This window comes from Mastigoproctus giganteus, chromosome 1 (genome assembly GCF_048544385.1).
Source record: "Mastigoproctus giganteus isolate SK-2022 chromosome 1, ASM4854438v1, whole genome shotgun sequence".
Lineage (NCBI taxonomy): Eukaryota > Metazoa > Arthropoda > Arachnida > Uropygi > Thelyphonidae > Mastigoproctus > Mastigoproctus giganteus.
In genome coordinates, this window is record NC_143575.1 from 164,094,947 (window position 1) to 164,119,277 (window position 24,331).

Here is a 24,331-nt window from a genome sequence, read left to right on the forward strand (position 1 = left end):
CACTAGCACGAATGGGAATTCGTGCTCCAGAAAATACAGCTACAACTGTATTTTGTTCAATCGTGTACTGTTCTCTTTCCTAAACTACCATTTTTCCACACTCTGGGCTATTAGCATAATATGAACTTAATTTTGCTATTAGCTTAATTTTGCCTCCAGTTAACTCAATGGCTATAATACTGCTTATAAACAGGTTTTATATATTTATATGCATTGCTGCCATTAACCTTTGTCTACTCTTAACATTGGTTCCTGTCTTTGTTCTTATTTGTTTTAGCTATAGCTTTATTGTTCATATTATAACCATTGTTGGGTTCTCTGATGTGTCAACCTGACAAATGACAGTTTTAGGAAAGTGAACAGTATATGATTGTAGAAAGTTAGAGCTTGGGTTATCTGGGGGAGTGCAATTCCCGTCCATGCTGGTAATGGCCCTGTGTGTGTGTGTGTGTGTGTGTGTGTGTGTGTGTGTGTGTGTGTGTGTGTGTGTGTGTGTGTGTGTGTGTTGTAATTATGTCTAATGACAATTTGATTTAAATATTAAATACTGTAAATAAGGGTATTGGCTCCTACGTTAATGCCCGTGACAATTATACATTATGCTTGCATGGGTTATATACATACTTAACTTATTTATACATTATTACTTATTAAATTATGGTACAACTTGGGAGCATAGGTTTGTAGTGACCCCAACCAACCCACTAGTTATATATAATATAGCCTTATATATAAAAATATATAACTTAGATACATTTAAAAACAACAAATTAATGTAAATTTAAAGGAAATTAGAGAAAGCTGGAGATATTGGAGAAAATTAGCAAAAGTTAGTGAAAATTAACATTCTCCCTCATGGCCATACCTCTGCTACTTCCTCAGGGGCTTTGAGCAGAGATATAGCCATACTAGAGGAATGTATTATACATACCCATTTCTGAAATCTCTATACCAGTTTTGCTAGGTTAACTTTAGGTAATTACTTGGTGAATAATTTGGAATAATGAGGGTAATTTTTATTTATTTATTTTTTTAAATATATATGTACTTAATTTTAAATAAACAGACTGGTTTACGTATATGACAGCAAACTGCAATAGGAGACTCAAAACCCTACGGGAATGTATCAGATTGAAATATCATAGTACCTCACCTCCATATGCTCCCAAGTAATACCATAATTTAATAAATAATAATGTATAAATAAGTAAAGTATATATATATATATATATATATATATATACACTTAACTTATTTATAAATAGTTTAGACTGGCGCCCAATAATCACCGAGGCCGTATTCTGTGAAATATCATATCGAAAAGATTTTATAGAAATTATATGTACAGGTAGCATTATGACGCTGTTTTATGATGCACTATGACGACATTAATTTTACGCTGTTTCACATTAACGTTCTTTTAAAATAATAATGGAAAAAAAATAATAATAATAATAAATAAATAAATGAAAAAAAAAAAAGAAAATCTGAAAACGCAGCACAGGAAGTCGGTCCCTACGTGGAACTAGGTTTGATGTCAGCTGCTTTCTTCTCGTCCGAAGCGTACACATGTTGTGAGCTGCTAAATAAATTTTAATAATTTCCTGTGTTCATTAGTGCCTTTATATTTTAAATAAATTGGGCAATCTTGTCTTCTAAGCATAGTGATGAAACTGTGCCTGCACATGTTAAAAAAAGCCGTAACCTTCTAACAATTGAAGTGCGAATGTACATTACTTGTTGTAAGGACGTTATTCATCGTTTGATCGTTGAGGCTGTCACAGACATTCTCTCAGATATGCCAGAGAAGCTGTACTTGCTACCTGGGAGTCTAAAACATTGATGGAACTGATATTCAGGTGACACTCAAGTCAAGTGTACCCAATTTTAGTGAAGTCCGGACGATCTGTGACATCCAAATACTCTGCTCGCACCTTCCAGATGGCAGGACTGTTAGTAATCCTGGGTATAACCCCCATGAACAAGCACAATGTGGGTGCCCACCCATGTGTGAACCAACGTAAGCAGGTTCACACATGGGTGGGGTGTGGCAGCCACACCAAAAAGAGGAATGCCACCCCTCTGTGTTACCAGGCAGTACCGGTGGTAGATGACAATCATCAATCGGTGCAATACCACCACTTTGCTTATTGGAGGCTTGAAGTGGTGTAACCCACGTTTAGTTTCTAGAGCTAAGTTCCAGTCAACTCTTCCCCATCCCTTCCATCATGCAGTATGACTGATGACTTTTGAGGTTATGATGAACATCATGGCAAGATCCAATCTTCCTTACATTTCAAGGGTACAGCTTTAAAACGGTTTTTGCAGGCCGGCCGCTAGTTAGTAAACTGGACCGAACCTATTGATAACTCTTTAGGAGGCTTCTGGATCAACTAGTGTATAATCCTGCTACCTCTACTCTGCTAAATAGTGATTAGAGGGAGTCCGAGTAGTGTGTAAGTGGGGGGGCATTGTTAAGGCCACGTTATGTCAAGGATCTGGGTATATTATTACCATGTGTACGCCATATACAAAAATTTCATTACTTCATACAGCATGTCCCACTTTTTCTTACTATTGAATACACCATGAATTGTCAAACTAATACAGTAAGCTTATCTGTGAAAAGATCTAAACCTCCCAAACACTTCCTAGTTCATTTCACAAATATATGTGGCCTCAATTCTAATCTCAACGATGCCCATTTCCACTTGCAGTCTGCCAAACCCCATGTACTTTTTCTGACAGAATCTCAGTTATCGGTTAATTCAACTATTGCTCACCTCAGTTGCCCAAATTATTCACTGTATGATTCCTTTTGCTTCAAAGATGATACTTGTGCATATGTCCATTCCGATATTCCCTGTCAGAGACTGTAATTTGGAATCTCCTCTTTTCGATCTTCTCTGGCTTAAAATCTCTCTACCTCACATTATGTCAAATTCATCTGTTGTCTCTACCATTCTCCCAATTCCACTAATCGCTTGGAGCTCTTCGACTTCCTATCTTTGCAACTTGACTTTCTCCAGTCCAACTTTCTTAACAGTGAGGTAATATTCCTTGGTGATCTTAATGTTCAAACTCCAGCTGGCTTCCATATTCTAGTCACACCGACCCAGCTGGTCAAGATGCTGAGGCTTTTGCAATTACTAATGACCTTGCACAGATTGTTCATTTACCTACAAGAATACCAGACAATCCTAACCTGATCTTTTTCTCACAAACAACCCTCTAAGTACACGGTCAGAGTGAGTGGTCCTTTAGGCACCTCAGATCACAATTTGGTGATTGTCTCTTCTCCAATGGAGCCTTTATCTCATGGCTATTCCCAATCTCGTGTTGTTTGGCATTACAAGAATGCAAAATGGGATAACCTGTGAGATTTCTTTTCTTCTTTTCCTTGGTTGGACTACTGTTTCAAAACTTCTGATGTCAACGTTGGCTCAGATCGTGTCAGTGAAATTATTCTCGTAGGAATGGAATCCTTTATTCCACACACCATTTTAAAATCTCGTCCTTTATCTAAACCTTGGCTTTCCAATAAATGTGCTAAGACCGTTCACAGGAGAAGAATGTTGCATTTCGTAATTGGCTTGTTTCCAATTCTTCAGTTTCATTTTCTGCCTACACCAAAGCTCCCAATAATTGTAAAGCAGTTATTAATCAATACAAACTAGATTTTGCACAGGCTAACAGTAGAAAACTTGCTTCTTGTCCTAATGGTAGCCGGGCATTCTGGTCTCTTGCCAAAGCAATTAGCTGCAACTTTTGCCCATCTCTGCTCCCACCTCTGTCAAAACCAGATGGTTCTGTTGTCACTTAGGCCAAGGATAAAGCTGACCTGCTAGCATCCCATTTTTCTTCCAACTCATGTATTAACGATCTCGGTAAAACATCTCCCACCATTCCCAACACGCTCCATTCAATGCCTCCTGTGGTTTTCCATCAAAAGGATGCCAGAAGGATTCTGACAAATCTGGATGCTCAGAAAGCTCCAGTCCTGATAGTATTTCACCACTTTTTCTCAAAACCTGTGCTCCTGAACTTACTCCTGTTCTTTTCCACCTTTTTTCACTTTCTTATTCCGAAGTTGTTTTTCCTTAATCTTGAAAATTTGCTCTTATCCAGTCAGTTCCTAAAAAGGGTGACAAATCCCTCCCATCCAATTATTGTCCAATTGCAGATACTTCTACTCTTTCTAAAGTAATGGAGAAATCAATTAACTGCCAACACTTAAACTACCTATAAACCTTCCATCTGATCAACGATCGCCAGTATGGATTCTGTCAGTGCACTGGTGATATTCTGGCTTATGTTACCCATTTATGGACAAATTCAATGGAAAAGTTTGGTGAAACACAAGCAGTTGCTCTTGACATCTCAAAGGCTTTTGATCGTTTTTGGCATAAAGATCTTCTAAACATGCTTCCATCTTATGGTTTGCCAACTGTCTTTTGTAATTGGTTATCCAGTTTTCTCTCTGATCGCTCACTGAGGGTAATTGTAGATGGCTCTCTGTCTTCTAACTTCTCCACTAATGTCGGTGTCCCCCAAAATTCAGTTCTTTTCTCCACTCTTTTCCTCTTGTATATTAATGACCTTCTTCCACTAACTGGAAATCCTATCCATAGTTTTGCCGATGATAATACATTGGATTCCACTTTCCATTTTCAGAAACCTTGCCCTGCTCAATCAGCTTCAACTTCTCGAATATTCATTACCAATTCCTTAAATGCCTATCTCCAGATAATTCTCCAGTGGCGCAAAGACAACTTAGTTGATTTCAATGTCTTGTCTTATATCTTGCAAAAAGGTTTCTTCTGCTCCTATACTTATCTTTGGTGACACTCCGATTTCTAGGCAAGTTGATATCTCTCTTTTGAGGATTATCCTGATTTCTAATCTCTCTTGGCACAAGCACATTACAAATATTGCTCCTCTGCATCTAAAAAATTTGGTTTTCTCTTTCACTGTCAGCGTTACTTTTCTTTCAAACAGCTGTTCACTCTGTACAAATCGCAAATCTGCCCCAGCATGGAATATTGTTCCTACATCTGGGGTAGTGCCCCCAAAACCTCTTTCAGGCTTCTAGATTCCAATCAGAAGAGTGCAGTTAGGTTAATTAATGACTCATCCCTAACAGAGCCTCTCCACTCTCTCTCATAGACGTTCCATTTCTGCTGCATGCCTTTTCTACAGATACTTCCATGGGCACTGTTCTTCTGAACTGGCTTCTATAATTCCCGCTTTCTCTTTCAAAACAGTCCAAACACGTGCCTCCACTAGCCAACATCCATTTACTGTTGAATTTCAAACTCACAGAACCAACTTCCTCGTTTATTCATTCAACTGCCGTTTTCTGGAACAACCTTCCTCCATATGTCTTTCCTGAAAATTACAGTCTACAGAAGTTCAAGTCTAATGTCAACAGATACCTTCTCTCATCTTCTCAACCTTCAACCCAAGCACGGTACTTGATTTTCAAAAAAACAAAAAAAAAAACAAGGAATCTGGTGAGGCCTTTGGAGGTGGCAAGACTTTAAACTTATCACCTTCTACTGTTACGAACATTATGAATAATGCTGAGAAGACCAAGTAGTTAATGAAGTGTTTGTAGAACAACTTATTCAAAGAGTGAGATGATAGAGAAGTTATTAGTTGCCGTGGATAGACAATACGAACCAAAATAACATTCTTGTAACACAGGCAGTGTTAATGGACAAGGCTAGGAGTATAATGAAATTAATGAGGAATTGGAAGGGACTGAAGCAGTTTCAGCTAGCAGGGGGTGGTTTTCCTGGTTCAAAAACCGGACCAAAATTTGCAATGTAAAAATTACTGGTGAGGCGGCTAGAACTAACACTACAGGTGCTGAGGCACATTCTCCCATATTCCAAAAGTTAATGGATGAAGGCTGCTACACCCCGGACTTGGTCTTTAATGTTGATGACACAGGGCTGTACTGGAAGAAGGTGCCTGGTAGTGCCTTGGTTTAAGGCTGAAAAAGATGGGGATGTATTACTACTCAGAAGTAATGGAAACCTCGACATTATGTTTTCTGGCGCTCTAATAAGGTGTGGATAACCCAGTCCCTTTTACACTTCATACTTTTGTCCAGAGGTGGCCCAAATTTGTGCAGCAAGCAGCCTACCCAAAAACGTAGTCTTCTCAATGCTCCGGGACATCCTGCTAACCTTGAAGATATCCCTTTATTTGCCATCCAACACCACCTCACTGTTGCAGCAAATGGATCAGTGCATTATTGAGACCTTCAAGGCATACTATTATGCACAAACTTTAAAGGGATTGTCGAGGCAGTGCAGGCATCTATCTCAGTGACTTGAGGGACTACTGGAGGTCCTATAACATTTTTAATGCCATAAGTAACATTTGCTGCAGTCTGGAAAGAAGTGTTGCAATCATGCATGAATGGTGTTTGGAGGAAATTGTGGCCTGATACAGTGTCTTACTTTCTTGAGTTTGGGCCAGTTTCAGCAGTGGCTGAAGATGCCACTTGGATGGCCTTGACAAGGTTGACATTGATGATGTCAGTGAGTTGCTGGAAAGCCAAGGTGAGCCTCTTCCAAAGGAGGACTTTGAGGAGCTAGCTGCAGAACTGGCTGAATAGATTCTGAGGAGGAAGAGCAGGTGATTGTTGCCAATTAGGACCCTCACTACAAAGGCACTTCAATCAGCTTTGGCACTAATACAAACAGACTGTGAAACTGTGATAATGACCCAGACTGGGAATGCATCTCTTCCATCCAAAGAGCTGTTACTAACATATTAAAGCCCTCCTACAATGTCATAAGACAGAAGGAGAAAGACTCGCCAGACATCATTGCTGCAGTTCTTTTTTCTAAGGCCAAAGAACCTGCAGAACCAGTCGACCCTCCATCAAACCCATTCCATTAGTGCCGCCCCCATTACATCACTGTCAGAGAACATCAATAAAGTGGGGTGAGGCAGACAGTGGTGTTACTAGATACTCCAACGATGGCTCTACAGGAATGAAGTACTCGGTTAAAACACAAATGTTCCAAGTCTTCACACTTTAAAGTTTGTTTCATTAACTTTATCTCACATTCCTACAGCCAGTTTCAGCTCTCTCTCATGCCTGCCAACATTCAGATTTCAAAAATGGGAAGACATTTAATAAAGATCCGGCTTTGGCCAAAATGATTGGGAACTGCATTCTGGTACTCTCAGACAGGTATTCCTAAGGCTTTTCTTCCAAATTAATAAGCAATTAATGTGCATCATCATGCTGTAGTGGATAAATTATACATATCATAATGAAATTCAATAAACTGTGTTTTAAAGTTCATTTGTTTATTTTTATTTTATTGTACTCAGGATACTTTTGAAATGTGGGTGATCCCATATTTCTGTCAGAGCTATGTCAGTGTTAGCAGTCCTAACCAGGAGTTCAAACTTGCTTATTTCATTGACAACACTCTTAACAGCACTGTAGAAACAGTTTAAACTAAGTGTTTTTGTGTTTTTTACTGCTCTAACACAGCCTTTGAATTTAGGAATGTCTTGATGCTCCAACGTTAGTTTCCCATTCGTTGAACATTGCTTCCCGCAACACATATTTCTAATATCAGAAGGCTCTTTGTGATCTCGTCCACATGTATCATATGATTATGAATAATGATAACAGAGGTATTTGGGTTATGTAGACCAGACCATGGGCAGTCATAATCATCATCAGCCATTTTCAATTCACTGCAGGATGAAGGCCTCTCCAGCAACTTTCCAGTTCCCTCTGTTTTGTGCAATGGCCATCCATTTACTACCCATAAACTCATGAATTTCATCTATCCATCTCCGCCGTTGTCTTACAGGTTTTCTTCTAGCTCCTCTTGGGTGCCATTCTGTTATTTTCTTAGTCCATCTGTCATCATGTCTTTGAGCTATGTGTCCTGCCCATTTTAGGTCTTTAATTTTGATAAGAATGTCCTTTACTTGAGTTTTCTGCCTAATCCACGTGTTTCTCTTCTTATATAACAGTCTGATTCCCAATATAATTCGTTCCATTCTTCGATGTGTAGTTCTCAGCTAATCTTTTCCATTCTTTTGGTGAGTGCCCAAGTTTCACTTCCATAAGTCATGGTGGGGAGTATACATTGGTTCATTATTTTACATTTCAGACAAACTGGGATATTGCTCTTCAGTATGTGACCATTTCCTCAATGCTATCCATCCAAAATTTATTCTTCTCTTGACTTCCAGCCATTTATCATTATTACAGCTAATAACTTGTCCCAGATAAGTATATGACTCCACCTTTTCAATTACTGCTCCTTCAATCATCATGTCCCTTTCTGTGGCATACTTGTTCATCATTACTTTTGTTTTAGCCATATTCATCTTTAGTCCAAAATCCTTACTAACTGTGCATAACTGATTAAGATTTTCTTCTAGTTCTTTGGGATCATGGTTTATGACCACAATGGCATCTGCAAATCGTAAACGGTTTAGGTACTCTCCATTCACATTGACTCCTTTCTACGACCAGTCTAAACTTCTGAAAGCTTTCTCAAGGGCAGCAGTAAACAGCTTCAGAGATATTGTGTCTCCTTGTCGAACTCCTTTCTCAATTTTAAATTTGCTACTGTCTTTGTCTAGTCTAATAAAGGAGGTAGCGTTCTCATATATTTTCTTCAAAATTATAATATTTGGCGTATCTATGCCTTGTCTTTCCAGTGCCTGAAACATTGCCTTATGCTGTATGGAGTCAAATGCCTTTTCATAATCCACAAATGCCAGGCATAATGATGTTTTATATTCATTTGCTTTCTCCATTAGCTGTGATATTCTGTGAAGGTGATCCATAATTGAGAATCTTGTCCTAAAACCAGCTTGCTCTTTCAGTTGATTCTCATCAAGTAGATGTGGGATAACAAGCTAATTGGTCTATAATTTCCAATTTCCGATTTATTTACTTTCTTAAGCAGCAAAACTATGATTGCATTATTCCACTATTTAGGCGTCACACCTTTTCTAATGCATTTTGTGAAGAGCCTTGCCAGTTTTTGTGTTATGTCTCTTCCTCCCAATTTGAACAACTCTACAGTAACTTCATCTTCTCCCGGGGCTTTCTGATTCTTCATTTTCTTCGACGCCTGTTCTACCTCATCAGGAAGAATACCGGATATGTCGTATGTGTTGCTAATTTGTGATCCATCTTCCCCACTGCTGGCATCATTTCCTCGCTCATTGTATAATTCTCTATAGTTGTCTTCTGCTATTTGAATTATGCCTTCTTTGCTATTTATAAGTACACCATCACTATTCTTCACTTTCAGTATCATTTGTCTTTCTGTATTACTGCTCATGACTGCTGATTTAAGTCCTTTGTTTTCCCTTAATGCTTGTTCTACTTTTCTTGTGTTAAATCTTCTTATGTCCTCTCTGAGCCTCTTTCTAATGGCTTTGCATAACTCAGTATACTCAATTTTCTCCTTGTCAGTGTTTATCTTGCTCTTCATTTGTCGCCTTTGGTTCATCATAACAATTGTTTCTTGACTAATTTTTTCTTCTTTGGATATCTTTTTCTGTATAGGTTTTGGGTTTCTTGGGCTTTATCACTTTCGGAAAGTTGTAATATTCCTCATCGATATCTTGGTCCTGAGCAGCCTGCAGAAGCTCAAACTTGTTCTTAAGTTCCAGTGAATACTGTTCTTCTGTTATCTCAAAGACCTTCGTATTATTTACTCGAGTCAAGTTTTTCCTTTCCTACATCAAGTGTGCATCTTACCATTCTGTGATCACTTCCAACATTTACCTTATTCATGACGGTAACATCATTCACGGTATATCTTCTGTTAGTGAGGATGAAGTCGATTTCATTAGTTGTTAATCCATTTGGACTCTTCTATGTTCACCCTTTTCTTGAAAAAAGTGTTCATTACTGACAATCCTTGAGATTCTGCTAATTTCACAAGTGTTTCGCCTCTTTCATTTCTTTCACCAATTCCAAAATTTCCTATAGTTCCCCTTTCTGTGCTGTTTTTTCTTTTTCCAACCTTACCATTGAAGTCCCCCATAAAGTAATGTAGTGGGTTTTCTGCTCATCTAGAAGACTCTCAATTTCGGTGTACATTTCTTCAACCTCTTCATCATCATGGCTCGATGTTGGTGCATAAATCATTATAACCTTTAGCTTGTACCTCTTAGAAATCCTGACATCCTTGGTGATGTACTTTTGAATTCCAAAATGTTTTTTATATCTTTATGGACCAGAAACCCAACTCCACCTTCGCTCCTTTCACTGTTTCCATTGGTGTACAGCAGATTTATACTTGATAAACTTATAAGTGATTCATTTCTTCTTCTTGTTTCAGCCAAACCGATGATATCCCAATTCACATTTTTTAATTCCTTTTCCAGCTCTAATATCCTGTCTTCAATGATGAGCGATCTTATGTTGTAACAGGCCAAGTTCAGTTTCTGTGCATGGCAGCCTGGTCACACCCAGAGATTCTTAGCACCCTCTGCTTACACTCTGATTCTCTCGCTGCCTTAAGAGGGGGAGTGAAAGCCGCTGGGGACTGAGGGCCATTTGTTTCATCGTGCTGTCATATGCTGGCAGGTTTGGTCTTTTCCTCTTCATGCTGACCAGGCATCTTGAAGAGAACCACTGTACACGTTCGTTGCCACCTAAGTGACGTAACAGGGTTTACCATCGAGAGGTGTGCATGAGTGGATTTATGGGAGGCAGGCCAACCGGACTTCTCCTAAATCTTCTGTAATAGAAAGATATTGGATCCATCAGTGTTTAGACTGAGTGTCTGATAACACATAGAATACCTGTTCCCCTTGGCAATACCAGTTCTTAAAAATTACTGATATAAATAAATAAGAAATAAATTACATAAATACTTTATATTAGATAGTAAGGAAGGAAAATCGTTTTGAATATTTTCGTTAGATTCTTTTAATTGCGTTAATTTGAATTTTAATTGTTTTAAATTGATTTTGAATTGTGTTAAATTGATTATTTAATTATTTTTATTTTACTTTAATGTACCGGTAAGTTGTCGATTTTTTCGTTTTTTCCGTTTTAATTTCTGGAGGGTATCATACAGAAGTGTTCTACGTACTATATTGAGGTAAACTCCTCTTATTAATTTACTAATAAATACTTTATGCAAAAATTCTAGTTTGAAAACAGCTTTACACTTGAAATATGATTGAAATCTATAAAAAATAACATAATAAATTTACTGCAATATTTTTAACAATTATGATACTGTTTATGCTAAGTTATATACTGCAGGTATTTAGAAATTACAAAATTTTAAATAGAAATACTTATCTGCACCACCAAAAATTCTCACCAGAAATGTTCTTTAAATGCCTTTGAAAACAACTGATCATTGCTAATGTAAATTTTACACAATCAAAGCAAAAACGTAACTTCATGCAACTCACATTTACTGAAGTATGTTTAACTTGCACTATTTACTTATCAGAATATTTGAATAAATATAAAAGCATTTTTCATAATTCTATAAAAAAAATTAATTCCAACTTACCAAAAAGTGAGGGAAAAATGCTCCACTGATGGTTCTCTGCCATTTGAGGGCTGCTAATGCAACTCTTGCACAAACTCCTAAACAATGGTACACTGTTCATACAAAAAAAAAATAAAATAAATAATAAATAAATCTGGAACTAAAATAAGAGTGATTCCCAAAAAATTAATGGCATAACTTGTTTATGGTTGAAAAGTCTAGATAAAATAGTTTCTTTGTTTAATAGTTGATTACTTTATGCTCCAATATTGCACTAACTCCTCTATAATGGTATTCTGAAATTGGTATTCTCAGCAATTCTCAAACTGCAATACCTGTGGAAGGGGTAGCTGTCAGTTGAGATCCTCCAGGTAGGTCTGCGATTAATGTCCAAAGTATAAAGAATTTCTAGCAGAGTACTGAAGGTCAGTTGAAAATTAAACTGGCGGTGTGGACCCTTTATGTCACTAAAGTTGGAGAAAACCACTGGTGTGCCGTAACTTGTCATAGTCACAGTTGGAGAGGCCTGATTTTAAAACCCATTAAAAGCTATTAAAGTAATTCTCAATGGTCCCTTTCCTTAAACTGGGGCTCTCTGAACCCAGATACAGGTTAATAAAACAGGCACAGAGAGTGATAGGAAACACCAGTGCATTGCCTACTCAGAATTTTGACTCTGATCAGAGACCTGATGTAGGATTGCACCCCCTGATAGAACAACGGTATGCACATAAAGTAATGCTGTAACTGCTGTGGCCATCAAAATCTACTAACCACTTACTTACCATTTCATGTTTTGAGCTGCAGTTTATATATAAAAAGTATAAAGTGGAGTGCTTTTCAATCTTTGTTTCATTTTTTTTCCTTTAGCTTTTTTACCAACTTTTTGGATCTATTTATTTATTTGAAGAATGTGTTGTTCAGACTAACATAAATGAACCCACTTGATTTGCATTTCTACAGATAGCAGAGGCATATTTTGCACACTAGCATTTTCAGCTAATTCTACTTATGCCACCATAGATAGAATCAGATGAAACTTTTAATAGCAATGCTGTTGGAAGATTTTAATCTTTTTCATGCTGGCTTACAGAGTTGTAAAACTTTCAATCCCATACAATAAGATGAAAAACAGAAGCTCCATTAAGGATTTATCATTGTTTGGATAGCTTTATCCTGTTTCCAAAGAGAAATTCTCACTGCTATTAATGTCTTTCACAAGACATCTTCACAGGAAATTAAAGATATACAAATGATTTTAACATATTGTAGTCTTCATCCACCAAGCACTTACCTTCTGGTTCTTAGTATTTATAAGCTTTTGATTTTTTTTTTGCATTTATTTTCACCTCAAGGTAATCAGCATTGATTTCTAAGGCAATTAGCCTTTAGAATAGGCAGCACAGACCATTACCATTAATTGAACAGGTCAAAATGTTACATTAATTGTCAAAAGATCTCAAAAAGGTCTGCCCATCTTTTCTTTGGTCTTTCTCTGTCTCTTTTTCCTTTATATGTATATAAGCTAATTTAGGGAATCTATTCCATTCTTTCTACATGTTCTTTCCATCTTCGTCTATATTCTATAATTTTGCTATTAACTGAGTAAATCTTTAATTCCTTTCTAATATTTACGTTTGCTATTTTATCTAATTTTGTACATCCTTTAACATATCTTAAAAATTTCATTTCTGCAGCTTGTATTCTATTAATGTCTTTGTTTCGGTATCCACGTTTCAGAACCATAAAGAAGTGTAGGTATTGCCATTACTTTGTAAAATTTCAATTGTGCTTCTTTCCTTGTTTTCTTAGCCAGAGTTCTTTTTATTGTTACACATATATTTTGAAATTTCGCCAATTTCTGGTTCATATCTTCGTCAACATCATACGTTATATCACATCCTAGATATTTAAAATGTTTTACTTATTCTAATATTTTACTGTCTATAACTATTTTTGTTCTCACCGTATTTTTTCCTTTAAAAGCCATTGTTCTAGTTTTCATCGTTGATATTTTAACTTTATATTTTTCTGTTATTTGGTTTAATTTAAATACTGCTCTTTGTAAATTAAATTCACTATCTTGAATAATTACTTGATCATCTGCAAATAACACTGTATTAATCCTATTCTTTGTATTTAAATATATACCTGTATTAATTTCTTCTTTCCATTTACATATCATATCCTCAATATATATGTTAAACAGCATTAGTGACAAGCTACATCCCTGTCTAACTCCTTGATTTATTATACTTTCTTCTCTTAATTTATTACCTGTATCAATTACTATTTTTGTTCCTTGATATAAACTCTGTATTATTTTTGTAAGATGATTTGGGTATCCTTTATTACTCAATATGTCCCATAGTTTTTGTCTGTTTACTCGATCAAATGCTTTTTCATAATCTATAAATGCTAAATGCGTTTCTAAATTAAACTCTTTTTTTGTTTTTCTATTATTTGTTTTAATATAAATATATTATCTGTACATGATCTTCCTTTTCTGAATCCTACTTGTTCTTCTATTAATATTTCATCAGAGATAATTTTAATTCTATTATTTATCATTTTGCTATACGTTTTATGTACTGTATTTAGTATGCTAATCCCTCTATAATTCTTTGTATCATTTCTATTTCCTTTTTTAAATATTGAAATAATTTTTGCTATCTTCCATTCTTCTGGTATTTTATATTGTTCCCAACATTTATTAAATAAATGTAGTAACCTGTCTTTTAAAAAACTTCCTCCATACTTGATCAGTTCTGCATTTATACCATCCATTCCAACTGCTTTCCTATTTTTTGTAGCTTTCGATGCCTTTTCCAATTCTTCCTTCATTATCGGATCTATGTCACTAACTGGGTCTAACTGTATCTCTTCTGTTTGATATGTTGAGTCTTTCCACAATTCTTCATAATGTTTTTTCCATTGTTCTTTCTTTATTATATTTATTCTTGAAGTGTCTTTCTCTGCACTATTCAAATGTTTCATCATTTTAGTCAAATTTTGTCTTCCATGAATATCATGTTCTACTGTGCTTATAAATCTATCTCATGACTCTGCTTTAACCTTCCTTATTATATCTTTAATTTTATTGCATTCTTGTTTATATATTTCTTCATTCTCACTTGTCCTGTTTTGTATACATTTAGGATATTTATCTTGATCTGCTTTAGCTATTTCTTCATTCTATATCTTTATCCCCCCCCCTATAGTTTTTCCTGAATTGTCCTAGTGTCTCTTTTGCTATCTTTTGTATTTCGTATATTATTCCATTCTTCTTCTATTTGTTCTCTCTCTCCGATGCTTTACTTATTTCGTCTTTAATCCTTTTTTCATATAAATTCTGTATACTTTCTTCTTGAAGTAGATATACTTTAATAACCCAACTCCTCCTTACCCTGTTTAATAGCTTTTCTCTTCTTCTATTTAGCCCATAACTCTATTTTTGAAGCCACTAAAAAATGATCTGAATTAATATCATATCCTCTAAACACCCTAGTATTTCGACAATGTTTTGCTAATTTTTGATTTACTATTACATAATCTATTATTGATTGTGTACCTCTTGCCGACCATATATATATTTATGTATATCATGTTTTCTAAAAAAACATGATATACATAAATATTTAAGTTAAGAGGACTTAAAAATCAAAGACACATGGAGTGCAAGACTAAAATGCCTTAAAACTGAAATTGAGGATTTGGAGAGGCAAAAGAGATTTGGATCTGCAATTCTACACAAATGGACGGTGATAGATGAGTTTAAAATGCATACCAAATTGTGTTCGATGCGTGGAGTAACTTACTAGACCCATATATAAAATTGAAAATATTTGCGTTTGGAGTTCTCTCAGTTTTTGGTTCGACGTATTTCTGCGAGCAAATATTTTTGAACATGAACTATATTAAAAATATATCAAGAAACCGTTGCCTGAACAATGCGAGCATGTTTAAAATTACAACATACTCGCATGATGTTGAGAGACTCGTTCAAGAAGTTCATCAGCAAAAGTCACATTAATTTGTATCTAATAGGATGTTTGTTACGTTTTTTCGGTATTAATAAATAATATTTCAAAAAAATATTTAAAATCGAGAAAGGAGTTCGACAAGGAGACAATATCTCCGAAGCTGTTTACTGCTGCCCTTGAGGAAGCTTTCAGAAGATTAGACTGGTCGCAGAAAGGAGTCAATGTGAACGGAGAGTACCTAAACCATTTACGATTTGCAGATGACATTGTGGTCATAAGCCACGATCCCAAAGAATTAGAGGAAAATCTTAATCAGTTATGCACAGTTAGTAAGGATTTTGGACTAAAGATGAATATGGCTAAAACAAAAGTAATGATGAACAAGTATGCCATGGAAAGGGAAATAATGATTGAAGGAGCAGTAATTGAAAAGGTGGAGTCATATACTTATCTGGGACAAGTTATCAGCTGTAATAATGATAAATGGCTGGAAGTCAACAGAAGAATAAATTTTGGATGGATAGCATTCAGGAAATATAGTCACATACTGAAGAGCAATATCCCAGTTTGTCTGAAACGTAAAATAATGAATCAATGTATACTCCCCACCATGACTTATGGAAGTGAAACTTGGGCACTCACCAAAAGAATGGAAGAGAAGCTAAGAACTACACAGCGAAGAATGGAACGAATTATATTGGGAATCAGACTGTTAGATAAGAAGAGAAACACATGGATTAGGCAGCAAACTCAAGTAAAGGACATTCTTATCAAAACTAAAGAACTAAAATGGTCTTGGGCAGGACACATAGCCCGAAGGCATGATGACAGATGGACTAAGAAAATAACAGAATGGTACCCAAGAGGAGCTAGAAGAAAACCTGGAAGACAAAGGCGGAGATGGATAGATGAAATTCATGAGTTTTCGAGTAGTAAATGGATGGCCAGTGCTCAAAACAGAAGGAATTGGAAAGTTGCTGGAGAGGCCTTCATCCTGCAGTGGATTGAAAATGGCTGATGATGATGATGATGATTTCAAAAAATATATATATATATATATTTTTTAAAAACACCTTCCCACTCTATTCCATTTCTTAAAAACTCTCGCCTTCCTCTCCTCCTCCCAGCTTGAGCTGAGGTGCGGCTCTTCGGATTCTTTTTTTTTTTTTTTTAATTAGATCAAAAATGGCTCTTCACTCAAAAAAGGTTGCCGGCCCCTGGCATAGGGTGTCGGATGAGAACTTAATAAATATTTGAAATACAGTAAACCCTCGCTATTCGCGGGGGTTACGTTCCTGAGAAATGTCGCGAATACCGAAAACGCGAATACTGAGTTATGGCTCCCATAGTAATAAAGGGGTTCCGTTCCAAAGTATGAAATATATAAGAAAAAGTAGTCAAAATTTTTTTCTATGTATGTATTATATGTACCTTCATAATATGACTATGTACATAGGCAGTACATAGTGAAATGCAAGCATATGGCATCAAAATGAAAATAAGAAACAATTTAATATTAAATGTAATAGTTATTAGAAATTTCAAACCAGCAGCGCCTTTTCTAGCTAAAAACCTTATCCTGCCAGTGCTATCACCAGTTTCGCTGAAGTGTTGATAAAGGAGTTTTGCCTTTTCACGAATGATGAGTGAACTTAACGGAATTTTATTTTGAGTTCGGTCTTCTATCCACAGATTTAAAGCCTTTTCCATTTTTTCTAATTTAACATCACGAGTTACAGAGCAAATTTTTGAAGCAATTAGCGCGGTTTCACGGACACTACGGCAGATTTTTTCTTCCGATTTCTTGATTGATCGTACTGTTGACTCATTGATTTTATAATGTTTTGCCACTGAGGAGACACTTTCACCATTAGAAATTTCGTCTAATAACTCAATTTTATTCGCTAGTGTCATCACCTTCTTTGATATTTTCACATTTCTCTTTTTATTCGTAGCCATATTTTTGTAGGGGTTAGAAAGAACTTGACCACAATAAAGTCACTTTCTTCCGTTAACACGCTCGAAAAAGTCTGTTTTACACTGCAAAATGGTAGAGTTATCATTTTTGTAAGCATATTAATTTATAAATTGATAAATTTATTCAGTTTATAAACATATAAATTAAAATCAAACGATGAAACCTTCCATGACTAACACATACTGAACAAGGATTAGCGAGAAACATCCACGCTCGCGATTTTTTCACCCCTCTCCCCCCACCCACTGAGTGCTGTTTTGACCGGCGAAGATAATTTTAGCCACGCCCATGTTTTTTATGGCGGAAAATATTCACGGCGTTTTAAAATTCACATTTTTTTAGGTTTCATTTTATATTAAATCGGCGATCGCGAATACGCGAAACCGCGAATACAGATACCGCGAATAGCGGGGGTTTACTTTATTCTACAAAAACTTTATTATGAAATTATTTTTACTTATGTTATTTTTTACTTATTTTACTCACATTTTACTTATTTTTTTATATACTTGAATAATGAATTTATGCTTAATAAACTGTGTTAATATACTTAATTTGTTGTTCTTATTCTAAAAACATTACTACTAACGTAACAACATCAGGAGAAAAAAAAAAAAAAAATTTAGAGTACTTTTCATATCCTTTTAATTTTCGATTTTTCCTGGTAGCAAAGAATGAGTACCGGCACCTATTTTTTTACGAAACAAGCATTGGTGATACTTATATTTATAATCGGTGAAAGCTATCTGGGTGTCTCATGAGACTGGCAATCTTGACAGAAAAGTCTGCTTGTTCATTTCCTGTGATTCCAGCATATACAATTAGCCAACAGCAGATTATTTTTTGCCTATTTTTATGAAGCTACACTAACTTTATTTGAATTGGTTGTAGTACGGGATGACTGGAAGGAAGTTTACACTGAAGAGCGGATACAGTGCTTAAGGAATTGGTATAGATAATGGTTTGATGGTATAAAGACTCTTTTACATTCTCAAACGCCATCAGGATAATACACCATTCTGCACTCCAAAGGGAGATGCTGTGATGTTGTAATTTTTCTCTCTGTCATGGAACTTTTGGCGTATGTCTGGGTAAGCTGGAAAATCAAAAAGATTGAACTACTTGGATTTGCTTAACATTGCAATTTGGAAGTACATTCTTACTCCATTGCTGGAAATGGTTATCAACATGGACTGAGGGTACATGCCATGACGGTGTAGCTGTGCTAACACCTGGAATTATGTTATTCATATATACAGAGTCCAGTCACAATATTATGACCATTCCCCAATGCAGACATCACACGTCTAGTGAATCATACAGCACACGTGTCAAGTTCACACACTGCAAGCATATAAGGCTTGATGTTCGGCATCCATGAACACAGTACCAGCCTCTGTCATGGGCAAAGCACATGACCTATCAGACCTGGAAAAGGGCATGATCATCGGCTATCGGGTCAGGGGTGCCAGCATTTTCGAAACAGCAGACTTTGTGAAATGCTCATGAGCTGCAGTGGTGAAAGTGTATCAAGACTGGAAAGTGTATCAAGACGAATGGGACAGTTTTGACGACCCGATGTGCCAACCGTTTCAGCCGACATTCACCACTGGGATCAGTGGCAAATGGTCCCAGTGGTGAATGTCGGCTGAAACGGTTGGTTAGAACCAATTGGCATGCTACTGTTGCTCAACTGGCCGTTCAAATGAACCGTGGGGCCATCAGAAATGTCTCCAACATGACAGTGCAACAAACCCTGTTGCGCATTGGGCTCCGGAGCAGATGCTTGGTGACAGCACCCATGCTGACGGCCATTCATTGCAAACAACGGAGTCAGTTTGCACAGCAATACCAACATTGAATCCCAGCCAAGTGGCTTTCTCCGATGAGTCATGGTTTCTGCTCCACTGAGTGGATGGACGGTGGCGTATTAGCCTTGAAACCTCTGAGAACAGACAACACCCAGACACAACTGTTGGCAGAAGGCAGGCTGGTGGGGGTAGCGTTATGGTCTGGGAAATGTTTTCATGGCATGGCTTTGGTCCGCTGATACCTCTGGAGGGCACCCTGAATGCAAATGGTTACCTATTGATCGTCACTGACCAGGTACACCCGTACAAGTTTACTGTATTCCCTGGGGCCAATGGTATCTATCAGCAAGACAGTGCACCATGCCATGTCGCCAGAATTGGCCACGAGTGATTTGAAGAGCATGACATTAAGTATAGAAGAGAAACTTGAAATAATAAAACGTTTTGAAAGAAATGAAAGAACACGTGATATCCCGAGAGCAACAGACTTAAGTGAATCCACATTGTGCACCATCAGAGACAATGACATGAAAATAAAAGCTACAAGTATAGCTGGAACAACTTCAGGTGCCGCAAAGTCAATTAGAACAAGGTCTAAAGAAATAGAAGAAATGGAAAGAATGCTAAGCATATGGATTGAAGATCAAACCAAAAGGGGGGGGACAAGCTTTCTTGCAGTGAAGGAGAAAGCACTAGCTACATATGAAAACCTTAAAAAGAAATCACCAAATCTGCAGAAGCAGTGCCTTTTAATGCTAGTACTGGCTGGTTTAGTGGCTTCAAACACTGCTACTCTTTTCACAATGTTAAGTTGTCTGGCGAAGCCACAAGTGCAGATGAAGAAGCCGAAAAGGCATTTCCACCTGTAGTACAGAAAATAATTGAAGAAGGTGGCTACACATTGGATTAGATTTTCAATCTGGATGAAACAGGACTCTACTGGAAATGTATGCCTTCAAGGACCTACATCTCTGGGGCAGAAGCACATGTCTCAGGATTTAAGGCATGTAAAAGATCACTTAACTGTGATGTTCTCCACCAACACCAGCAGAGACTTGAAGTTAAAACCAACAGTGGTTTATCACTCTGCCAATCTGAGAGCTTTAAAAGGAATTGTGAAATTCCACCCTGGTGTTCACTATAGGTCTAACAAGAAAGGTTGGATGACTGGGCAAATCTTCACTGATATTTTAGTTGAAGCTTACCATGACGTTTTCAAGAATTATTGTAAGAACAACTTAGATTTTAAAATTCTTATAATTCTTGATGACATACCAAGCCATCCTCAGATGGTTACTGGGTTACTGAACTCTCTCCGAATATCAGTCATCTTTTTACCTCTGAACACAACCTCTCTACTACAGCCCCTTGACCAGAGTGTGATAGCAGCATTTAAGGCTTACTATTTAAGGTGAACATTCAAGATGTTAATTGCTGCTACCGAAGGTAACAAGGTAACACAAACTGTTATAAAATTTTGGAAGACATTTAACATCAAAGTTGCCATTGATATGACCGTAGAAGGCTGGAACGATGTAACAAAAGACTGCTTGAATCGCGAAAACTTATCCCTCATTTAATTCACGATTTTGAAGGCTTTGAACCTTCAGAGCAACTAAAACAAATCAAAGCAGGTTGTGTTGCTCTTGCAAAAGAAGTTGGTTTTGAGGAAGTAGAAAATTAAGATGTAGAAGAGTTTCTAGAGTCTCACAATGATCTATCTACTGATGACTTCCAACTTGTTGCAGCCAGCCAAGTGGAAAGTCAAGATGAGGACGACGACAAAGTCCAGCAGACTGCACCATGAGAAATTAAAACAGCAGAGTTATCAGCTGCTGTAAGTGGAATTGAAAAGCACCTGCAGTGGATTGAAGATAATGGTTATAACATTGAACGTAGCAGGATAGCACTTCATGGCATTCGACCCATTTGGAACCAGCAGTTCCTGTATGAAAGAAGGAGACAGGGAAAGCAACAAAAGCTAGAAAGCTATTTTAAGCCAGTGCAGAAGAAAGAAAAGCAGGACAATGAGTCACAGCCTTCCACATTGGGGTAACAACATTTTGTCCTAAGAATGATAACCCTCCTCCTACCTCTTCACTATAACTCACCAGCTTCACCACACCCACTTCTGACAAGCAAACTTCACATCTTGTCAAGGTAAAGTGCTATATTTACTGTAAGTTATTTATTTATTAGAAATTTATGATGTTTAAACCCGTGTTAGCAATTTTATTGGTTTCTAACTTTTTTTAGTGTTTTACTTACCAGACTGAAATTTTTTTTTTTTTTTTTTCAGTGTTGTGCCCCATTCCTATTTTCCCCCATACTATTAGGTAAATTTATGTAAGGTTGTAAGCCCTGTTGTTTTTAATGCACGAAATACTATAACGCAGATATTTTAGGAACACATGTGTCATGTTATGGCACAACTGACTGTATAAATACAACAGCCAGGCCTCGCACATAACGCGAGTTCGATTAATGCGTTTTTCAGTTACCGCTATTTGAAAAAATTATACCACTTTTCACTTTACAAGATGCAAAATTCCAGTTAACGCAATTTTTTTTTTTTTTTTTAATGCGATAGTTGAAAAAGATTTGAATCGCGTGTTAAGCTTACCGCACGTCGGACGGGTAATAAACAAACGTTTGCCAGCTGCCTGCCTCAGTGTGTTCCATCAACCATCAGAAGAAGACTCGTTACTTGTTTGTCTCCCGCTAATAAAGTCAATGCAGACTTGCATTTAAAAATTCAAATTTTTAAATGAGCGAGATGAAAATGTTACTGCTAAGGAGATAACGGTAAAAGAACTAGATGAAATCTTTCGTATCGCAGAGAACCTCAAACAAAAGATTTGAGGTTCTCTGTGTTATTTATTTTGCCAGGGCTCAGAGAAGATTGTTGTCGGCTATCAGAAATTGATTGATGAAAAGAGAAAGTCAACACTGTTCAAATATTTCCGCAACAGTCATTTCTTCATTGTGTATTTTACGTCAGAGGTTCACGGTGCCCTAAGTGTCTGGGTAATTTTTTCATGGCGGCACACCTAGACCAAAAAAAATACCTAACGGTTTCATTTATTAAGTAGTTAGGTCCAAACAACTTAATAAGAAATGTTGAAACTGTGAACTACCTCGAGCTAATAGTTTGTGCTGTGTCCGACAGATGTTGAGTATCGCTGTTTTCCTCAAAAATTTAAAATATTCCGCGGCACACAGTTTAGGAACCACTGTTTTATGCAATAAACATTTAATTACATAATTATTTTCATTATCTTTTACATTATATTCAGTTAAAAAGTTATTTAAAAGGTATTTTTAAAATTCTTTATGGACATTCCAGAAGGTCAAGGACCAATTATAATTTTTCCTATTGATTATTATATTCGATTAACACGTTTCCATTTTGCACGATGTGCTCGCGGGACGAATTAATCGTGTTAATCAAGGCCAGCATGTATATATAACATAATATTAATGTTAAATTTAATCTTAAATTAATGTTGTTAATACTTTAACAACCTTACATAAATTTACCTGTGTGGATGGCATGAATTTAACTAGTATGTCTATCAGTTATTCATTACTCTTCACCAATATTAATACATATAATCTAACATAATATACTATAAACATACACACACATATATACACTCAGTGATCACTGAATTATGACCACCCCATTTGTAATGGACTAAGCGGCATAGCTCTCAGTACAAAAAGCTGAACAGCTCCGTACAGTAGAGCAGTGGTAATTTGCATCTCGTCATGCAAGTCAAAGTGATAAAGTAGCAGTCATGGGATGTAGTAAAGAAATCATGGAGTTTCAAAAGGGGATGATTATGGGAACTCGTGCAATGGGTGCTTCAATATCAAAAATGGTACATCTTGATGGTTGCTCATGACCCACTGTGGTTAAGGTGTACAAAGAATTAGTGTTGAATAGGTCAAACCACCTCCTGCCAACAGAACAGTAAAGGATTACGAGAGGTGGATGTACATAGTAAGCAAAGAGTGCAGCATGTTGTACGGGCTCAATGGCAGGTCACTGTGTGATAGCTGACATCCCAATATAATAACCCAAATGACGATGCACCACACACACTCAGATGTATGGGTTTCCACAGCAGATGACCCAAAAGACAGTCTCTCTTCACTGCTGATCATCATTGACATAAAATAATGTGGTGTCAACAATGTGCTGGTTGGAAAATGAATGTGCTGGTCAGAGGAGCAACATGCTAACGGATGCCCTTGTGCATGGTGCAAGCAACACGAGTCCGTGGACCCATTTCATACTGCCCACTATCCAGGCAGTTGATGGTGGTTGCTGATATGGGGCATGTTATGTTTTTCTGTCAAGAACTAGGACCAACATTTCACCGGTGAGATCTAACAGCACTCTTGGGAGACCATGAGTATCCTGACATTGCATTTTTTTCCTGAACAGAAATGGGATCTTCCAAGATGATAACATGCCATGTCATCAGGCCAAATGGCACAAGTAGTTTGAGGAACACAGTGAAGATATCACATATCTTGATTGGCCTCCAAATTTGCCGGACAATCCAATTGAACACCTGTAGAATGGGAAGTTAGGTATATGGACATGCAACTGTCATCTATTTTGACATTGAAAGCCTTGCAAGCAGCATGGCTGCAATTCCCTACAGATGCCTAGTGGAGTCAATGTCTAAGCGAATAGTGGCTGTAATCCGTGCCAATGGTGGCAACAACAAAGCATTAGGTAGGTGGTCATAATTCAGTGATCATTCAGGATATATATATATATAAAATAATGTAAATGACCCCATTTAGCTGAATTACTTTCAAGAATGCATCTCTTATACTAATTGGGATATTATTGGATTTTAAAAATCAAGCTTTTTATCATGAACTAGTTTCAACTATTATAATAAACTACTTACATAAGTTATTTCCACTATAAGTTGAAAGTTCATCTAAAACTCCAACACATCCTTGCTTATGCCTTCAAATAAAAAAGATTTAATTTTTCATATTTAAAAATGT

At 36.7% G+C, this 24,331-nt stretch overlaps 1 protein-coding gene across 2 annotated transcripts in view; it reads right to left on the reverse strand.

The window, feature by feature from the left end:
* The window catches only part of LOC150091234 (aladin-like), a 343,291-nt gene that overhangs the window by 226,972 nt on the left and 91,988 nt on the right, over positions 1-24,331 (reverse strand). For both annotated transcript variants that reach the window (XM_090374811.1, XM_090374804.1), the window contains exons 4-5: positions 24,229-24,290; positions 11,547-11,638 (exon numbers count right to left, since the gene is read on the reverse strand). In XM_090374811.1, coding sequence (XP_090230937.1) covers positions 11,547-11,638; positions 24,229-24,290 — 154 coding nt within the window. The remainder of the gene's footprint in view (positions 1-11,546; positions 11,639-24,228; positions 24,291-24,331) is intronic.